The 7,810-nt window shown below is 35.3% G+C and overlaps 1 protein-coding gene across 1 annotated transcript; it reads left to right on the top strand.

Moving 5' to 3' along the window:
- Positions 1–6,772: 6,772 nt before the first annotated feature.
- On the top strand, positions 6,773–7,548 carry LOC115520678 (ubiquitin carboxyl-terminal hydrolase isozyme L3-like). Its single transcript, XM_032594143.1, has one exon. The coding sequence runs from the start codon at positions 6,792–6,794 to the stop codon at positions 7,482–7,484; it is 693 nt and encodes a 230-aa protein (XP_032450034.1). The 5' UTR covers positions 6,773–6,791; the 3' UTR covers positions 7,485–7,548.
- Positions 7,549–7,810: the final 262 nt, after the last annotated feature.

Here is a 7,810-nt window from a genome sequence, read left to right as displayed (position 1 = left end):
TGCATGTTTAAATTTTGTGGTTTTTTTTTTTTTTTGACAATGTTAGACCTATGGCAAAAGAAACAAGAGACTGTTTTTGAGTTGTCACAAAAATTCTCGGTTTCTCAGACAATAACCTAACATGATAGTTAATGGACCTGGTCTTTTAATTCTATTTCTGTAATTACTCTAGTACATTTGAGAGAATTCATCCCATACTACACACCTTATGTTCATATTACCACCATAAAAGTCAAGTGCAAGCATTATGTTGGGCTTCCAAAGTGTACAGTTAACCCCTGGACAATGTGAGGGTTAGGAGTGCCAACACTTAATGCCATCAAAAATGTGTATATAACTTATGGCTCCCCCAGAACTTCACTATTAGTAACCTACTGCTGACTAGAAGCTTTATCAATAACATAAACAGTCAATTAATGCATATTTTGTAGTTATATGTATTACATTTTATATTATTACAGTAAAGTAAGCTAGACAAAAGAAAATGTTATTATTAAAATCATAAGAGAAAATGTATTTAACAGTACTGTATGCATATTTATTTTTAAAAAAACCCACATATAAGTGGACCTGTGCAGTTCAAAATCTTGTTCAAGAGCCAACTGTTCTTGAATTGATATTTCATTACAATTAATCACAGATGATAAAAAGTGATGCTATTGCATGTCACAATTACTAGCATCCCATTTTCCACTGGCATGAAGCTCAGCATTGCACTAAGAATTCAAACAAAACAACTTCCTAATTTTCTAAGTCTATATTCTGGCATTATTTCTAGGACCAGTTCTGTATCAGTTAAGGTTCAGTTAGGAGAGAGATGCCATTTTGAACACAAAAAGTTTAAATAATAGTTGACAGGAAATGGAAGTAATGATGAATTGGCTAATGAAAGTTAAAGAAAACTTTTAAGAATATAGCAATAGGAGATGTAGGGAGTAGCCACTGCCCATGAGGCTGAGATAGAAAGGCCTCCAAAATAGATCCTTCACTCCAAAAAAGTTAGGATCCAGATCTCACTGAAGGGGACACATCCCTGGCTCTTCGGATGATGCATAAATTATTGAAGGGCTTGCTGGGAAAGCCTACTGGAAATCTTCCATTTAGGTTAGCAGGAGGGGATTTGTCTTAAACTCACTGTAAATTAACAAAACAAAAACTGGTTCTTTGAAAAGATCAATTAAATTGATAAACCTCTAGTCAGGCTAACTAAGATAAAAGAAAAGGGACACAAATTACTAACATAAATAAAAGAGGAGACATCACTAAAAGATCTCTGGCATTAAAAAGTAAATGAATACTGTGAACGACTTTATGCCCATAAACTTGATAACCTAGATGAAATGGTCCAATTCCTGGAAAGGTACAATCTGTTAAAACTCACACAAGAAGAGGGGCGCCTGGGTGGCTCAGTCGGTTGAGCGTCCGACTTCAGCTCAGGTCACGATCTCACATTCCGTGAGTTCGAGCCCCGCGTCGAGCTCTGGGCTGATGGCTCAGAGCCTGGAGCCTGCTTCCGGTTCTGTGTCTTCCTCTCTCTCTGCCCCTCCCCTGTTCATGCTCTGTCTCTCTCTGTCTCAAAATAAATAAACGTTAAAAAAAAATTAAAAAAAAAAACTCACACAAGAAGAAATAGAGAATCTGGACAGGCCTATATCTATTAGGAAACTGAATCAATAATTAGTAACCTTCCAAAACAGAAAACTCTTGGCCCCAACAGGTTCACTGCTAAATTCTGCCAAGCGTTTTAGTTACAAATTATGCCAATTCTCTACAATCTCTTTCAGAGCATGTAAGCATAAGGAATGCTTCCTAACTTATTATCTGTGGCCAGCATTACCATAATATCAAAACCAGACAGACATTACAAGGAAACTGTGGACCAATATCCCTCATGAATATAGACACAAATATCATCAAAAAATAAAAGGAAACTGATTCCAGCAATGCATAAAAGGAATTATACCATGACCAAGTGGGATGTAACCCATTTATGTAGACCAGTTCAATACAAAAAAATCAACTAATGTAATCGCAGACATCAATATACTAAAAAAAGAAAAATCGCATGATCATATCAATAGTTATAGAAAGAGCATTTGACAAAATCCAAAACCCACTCATGACAAAAACTCTCAGTAAACTAGGAATATAGAGGAACTTCCTCAAGATGATAAAGAATATCTTCAAACAAACAAACAAACAAACCTGTAGCTGAAATCATACTTGATCAGAAATTTGAAGCTTTCCCTATAAGGTACAAGGAAAGGATGACACTCGTCACCATTTCTTTTTCAACATAATAGTGGAAGTTCTAGCTAACACAATATGGGAAAAAATAAAATAAAAGTTATACAGATAAGGAAAAAAGAAATAAAACCGTTGGGGCACCTGCATGGTTCAGTCGGTTAATGCCCAACTCTTAATTTTGGCTTAGGTCATTATCTCACAGTTTGTGGGATTGAGCCCCACATCGGGCTCTGTGCTGACAGTGAAGAGCCTGCTTGGGATTCTCTCTCTTTCTCCTCTCTCTCTACCTCTTTCTCTCTTTCAAAATAAATAAATAAACTTTATTTTATTAATTAAAAAAATAAAACTGTCTTTGTTCATAGATGACATGGTCATCTATGTAGAAAACCCAAAAGAATTAACAAAAAAATCTCATGGAACTAATAAGTAATTATTGCAAGGTTACAAAATATAAGGTCAATATACAAAAGTAAGTTGCTTTATTACATACCAGCAATAAACAGTTGGTATTTGAAATTAAAAACACAATACCACATACATTAGCACCCAAAATATGAATACTTTGGTATAAATCTAACAAAATGCATATAAGATCTATATGAGGAAAACTACAAAACTTTGCCTATGAAATTAAAGAAAAATAAAAAGAAAAAAATAATAAAGAAAATAATAAAGAAAAAAATTAAATAAAAATAAAAATAATCAGTGTTCATGAATAGGAAGACACAATATTTTCAAGATGTCAGTTCTTCCCAACTTGATCTAAAGATTAAATGCAATCCCAATCTGAATCCCAGCAAATTATTTCATGTATATTTACAAACTGATTCTAAAGTTTATATGAAGAAGCAAAAACACCCAGAATAGACAAAATAGTATGGAAAGAGGAGAACAAAGTTGGAGGAGTGACACTACCCAACTTCAGCTGTTGTTATAATGCTACGGAATTCAAGACAATATGGTGTTGGGGGAAAAAAGACAACTGGATGAATGGAATGGAATAGAGAGTCCAGAAATAGGCCCACATCAGTACAGTCAACTGATCTTTGATAAAGGAGCAAACACAATACAATAAAGATAGTCTTTTTAAATAAATGTTCTGGAACAACTAGACATTCCCATGCCAAAAAAAAAATACATAGATTTTACACACTTCACAAAAATTAAGTTAAAAAATATTATAGACCTAAGTGTAAAATGAAAAACTATAAAACTCCCAGAAGATAACATAGAATAAAATTTAGATCTTAGGTATAATGACTTTTTAGACACAACATCAAAGGCATGTTTCAAGAAATAATTGATAAGCTGGACTTTACTACATTAAAAACTTCTATATAATGGACAATGTAAAGACAATGAGAATATTGTCACAGACTAGGAGAGAACATTTGTAAAAGACACATCTAATAAAGTACTGCTGGGGCATCTGGGTGGCTCAGTCAGTTAAGCGTCTGATTTGGTCGGCTCAGGTCATGATTTCATGGTTCGTGGGTTCGAACCCCGCATCGGGCTATGTGCTGACAGCCCAGAGCCTAGAGCCTCCTTCAGATTCTGTGTCTCCCTCTCTCTCTTCCCCTGCCCTGCTTGTGATCTATCTCCAAAATAAATACACATTAAAAAATAAAATAAAATAAAGTACTGTTATCCAAAATACACCAAGAACACAAAAAAACTCAACAAGACAACAAACTATCCGATTAAGATATAGAATAAAGAGCTTAACAGACACCTCACCAAAGAAGATATAAAGATAGCAAATAGCATATGAAAAGATGTGCCCCCCCACTAAAAAAAGATGCTCCACATCCCATATCATCAAGGAAATGCAAATTAAAACAAGAGATACTACTATACACATATTACAATGACTAAATCCCAGAACACTGACAAGACCAATACTGCTGAGGGTATGGAGCCACAAGAACATTTATACATTGCTTGTGGAAATGTAAAATGGTACAGGCACTTTGGAAGACAATTTGGAAATTTTTTACAAAACTAAACAAACTCTTACTTACCATGTGTTCCTTGGTATTTACCCAAAAGACTTGGATATTTATAGCCACTCTATTCATAATTGCCAAAACTTGGAAGCAACAAGGCGTCCTTCGTTCAATAGTTGAATGTATAAGTAAATAAACCATGGTATATCCAGAATGGAACATTATTCATCACTAAAAAGAGCTATAAAGACATGAAAAGACACAGAGGAAACTTAATAAATGCATATTGCTAAGTGAAAGAAGCCAATCTCAAAAGGCTACATATTGTGCGATTCCAAGTATATGACATTCTAGAAAAGGCAAAATTATGGAGATATTAAAAGATAAATGTTTGCCTGGAGTGGTGGGGAGATATTAGAAGATAGATGTTTGCCTTGGAGTGGAGGGGAGGAGCAGTGAAAATACTCTGTATGATACAATGATAGATACATGCCATTATACATTTGTCCTAACCCACAGAATTTACAACAGTGTGAATGAATCCTAATGTAAGGTATGGACTTCGGGTGATTATGATGTATCAGTGTAGGTTCATCAACGATAACAAGTGTGCCAATCTGGTGGAAGATGTTAATGGCAGAGGTTATGCATGTATAGAGGCAAAAGTATATGGAAAGATCTTTGTCCTTCCTCTCAACTTTGTTGTGAACTCCTCTAAAAATCAAACAAACAAACAAACAAAAACCTCACTGTAAACTCACCTGTAGGGCCGTGAGTTAGTCCATGGGAAAGTGCCTTACCTACAGCATTCCACTGGAAAGATATCAAGGGAAGTATCAGAGGGATTTGCTGGCTCATGGGTGCCTCTTCATATTGCTGTATGAAGGAACCAGATAGCAAAGACAGATTGCAGCTGAATGCTGGAGAAAATGTACTATGCTCATGTTGGGTGCTGGAGAAAGCTGCACCTTTCAAGAAACCCCTAGGGAAGAAAACTACACGTTGTCTTTAGCCAAATGCTAGAGATGGAGAGAAATGTGCGAACTCTGGAGCCAAGGAAGCACACTGTAGAAATCCAGCAAGTGAGACAAAGCTACCAGGTAGAGAAAGCCCTTTTTCCTCCTGTGTCTCTCCCACCCTCTACTAACATGCTTAGCACAGTGCGAGGTGGCAAAGGAGAAAGATTTGCATAACATCTCCACTATCAAGGAACAGTTCAAAAGTGGTGGTTTGGGGTAAGAGAGGTAATAAATTTATAACACACAAACCTTATTATAGCATTACTACAAGCATTACATGAATTATTGCATGTTAAAATCTAAGGACCCCAAATAGATGTAACTGAGTTTCTAAACATGCTTTAATGAATAGGGCACTGACTTTGGTGTTACTAATTGTATGGACTTCAGCAAGTTATTCTCGAAGCTTCAGTTCCTAAACCTTAAAATGGAGGGGAGCATTGTGTTCAAATGGTAAAGAGCTATAAAAATAAGTTGTCACTTCTTAATCATTATTATTGGAAAAATACTCCATACAGGAACATCATGATGGTTCTTGAAGAATCTTTGATGTCTGAAATAAATTAGATATGTTTCCTTCACTCCAATTTTAGTTTTAAAAACATTCTCCAGATACAAAGTAACTAGGAACTGTCTGGAGATACTTCATTGGTTTAAAATATGTACTGTTTTCCTCTCAAACTGTTTCTAGGATAAGTATGAAATCAATTACAAGGGTGCTTGGGTGGCTTAATCAGTTAAGCAACTGAGTCTTAATTTCAGCTCAGGTTATGATTGCATGGTTCCTAGGATCAAGCCCTGTGTCAGGTTCCATGATGACAGCTCAGAGCCTGCTTAGGATTTTTTTCTCTCCCTCTCTCTTCCCCTTCCCTTTTCGCGCTCAAGTTCTCTCTCTCTCAAAATAAATAAATAACCATTTATTTATTTTTAAAAAATTAAAAAAATCAATTACAAATTACAATTTTGTTTCCTCACAAACATACACACACAGGCACACATTTCTCTGTGTGTGTGTGTACCTGTGTGTGTGCAAGAAACACACACGTTATAAAATTATTTCATGTATTGCATTTTAGAATAAGTTCCCAGAAAAAAAGTCATGTGATAATTGTGAGAACAACTATTTTTTACTTGACTAAAGTTTTAATGTGATTTCCTTAAAAATGTGATTTCCTTTAATGTGATTTCCTCACTATTAAAAAAGATGTTCTCTATTGGTTAGAGACAGTTTTAGATCATTTATGGAAACTACATTAATTTCCAAAAATTTCAATTGCAAACACTGCATTATTTCAAATGACCTATTAATCTTTAAAAAATATTCATATGATACTCACCTTGGCCTACTGACTAGATTAATCACTTTATTTGAAATTTTTGTTTCCTTTCTCTCCAAGCTTGGTTGGTCTCTGTATTTATTTATGTTTTAACTCTGATATTTATTTAATGAGAATTATACATCAAAATATGGATGGTACTTAACATTTATCTTTGGTGATAGTTTTCATATCTCCTTATTTCTTCTGAGTTTTTCTCTTATTTAAAATATCTCTTGGGAGAGGGGCCGGGCGGAGCGGCCATGGAGGGTCAGCGTTGGCTGCCGCTGGAGGCCAATCCCGAGGTCACCAACCAGTTTCTCAAACAATTAGGTCTACATCCTAACTGGCAGTTTGTTGATGTATATGGAATGGATCCTGAACTTCTTAGCATGGTACCAAGACCAGTGTGTGCAGTGTTACTTCTCTTCCCTATTACAGAAAAGTATGAAGTATTCAGAACGGAGGAGGAGGAAAAAATAAAGTCTCAGGGACAAGATGGTACGTCATCAGTATATTTCATGAAGCAAACAATCAGCAATGCCTGCGGAACAATTGGACTCATCCATGCTATTGCCAACAATAAAGACAAGATGCACTTTGAATCTGGATCAACCTTGAAAAAATTCCTAGAGGAGTCTGTGTCAATGAGCCCTGAAGAACGAGCCAGATACCTAGAGAACTATGACGCTATCCGAGTCACTCATGAGACCAGTGCCCATGAAGGTCAGACTGAGGCACCAAGTATAGATGAAAAAGTAGATCTTCATTTTATTGCATTAGTTCATGTAGATGGGCATCTCTATGAATTAGATGGACGGAAACCATTTCCAATTAACCATGGGGAAACTAGTGATGAAACTTTATTAGAGGATGCCATAGAAGTTTGCAAGAAGTTTATGGAACGTGACCCTGATGAATTGAGGTTCAATGCAATTGCTCTATCTGCAGCATAGCTTGTCAGTAATGGAAACACCAAATACTGTATTATTTGCAACAAAAATTAAGTTTCTGCTGCCATACACTGAGAAATTTTGATATTTTCATTAACTTGACTGATTAAACTTTATGTGAATTAAAAAAAATATCTCTTGTATCTCTTGTTATAGATCTACCTTATTTCTACACGATAGACTACAATTTTCATGATGTATTAGAAATATTTTGTTATTTTAATAATTTAGTCTTTCAATTTATTTTAAAAGGCTATTATTTCCCTTCTGTATCCAAAATCCATCCTTCTTTCCTTTCTTCCTTCTTTTTTTTCTTTCTATTCTTGCCC

This window comes from Lynx canadensis, chromosome C1, assembly GCF_007474595.2.
Source record: "Lynx canadensis isolate LIC74 chromosome C1, mLynCan4.pri.v2, whole genome shotgun sequence".
Lineage (NCBI taxonomy): Eukaryota > Metazoa > Chordata > Mammalia > Carnivora > Felidae > Lynx > Lynx canadensis.
Note: the sequence above shows the minus strand (reverse complement) of the source record. Positions and strands in the feature narration are given on the sequence as shown.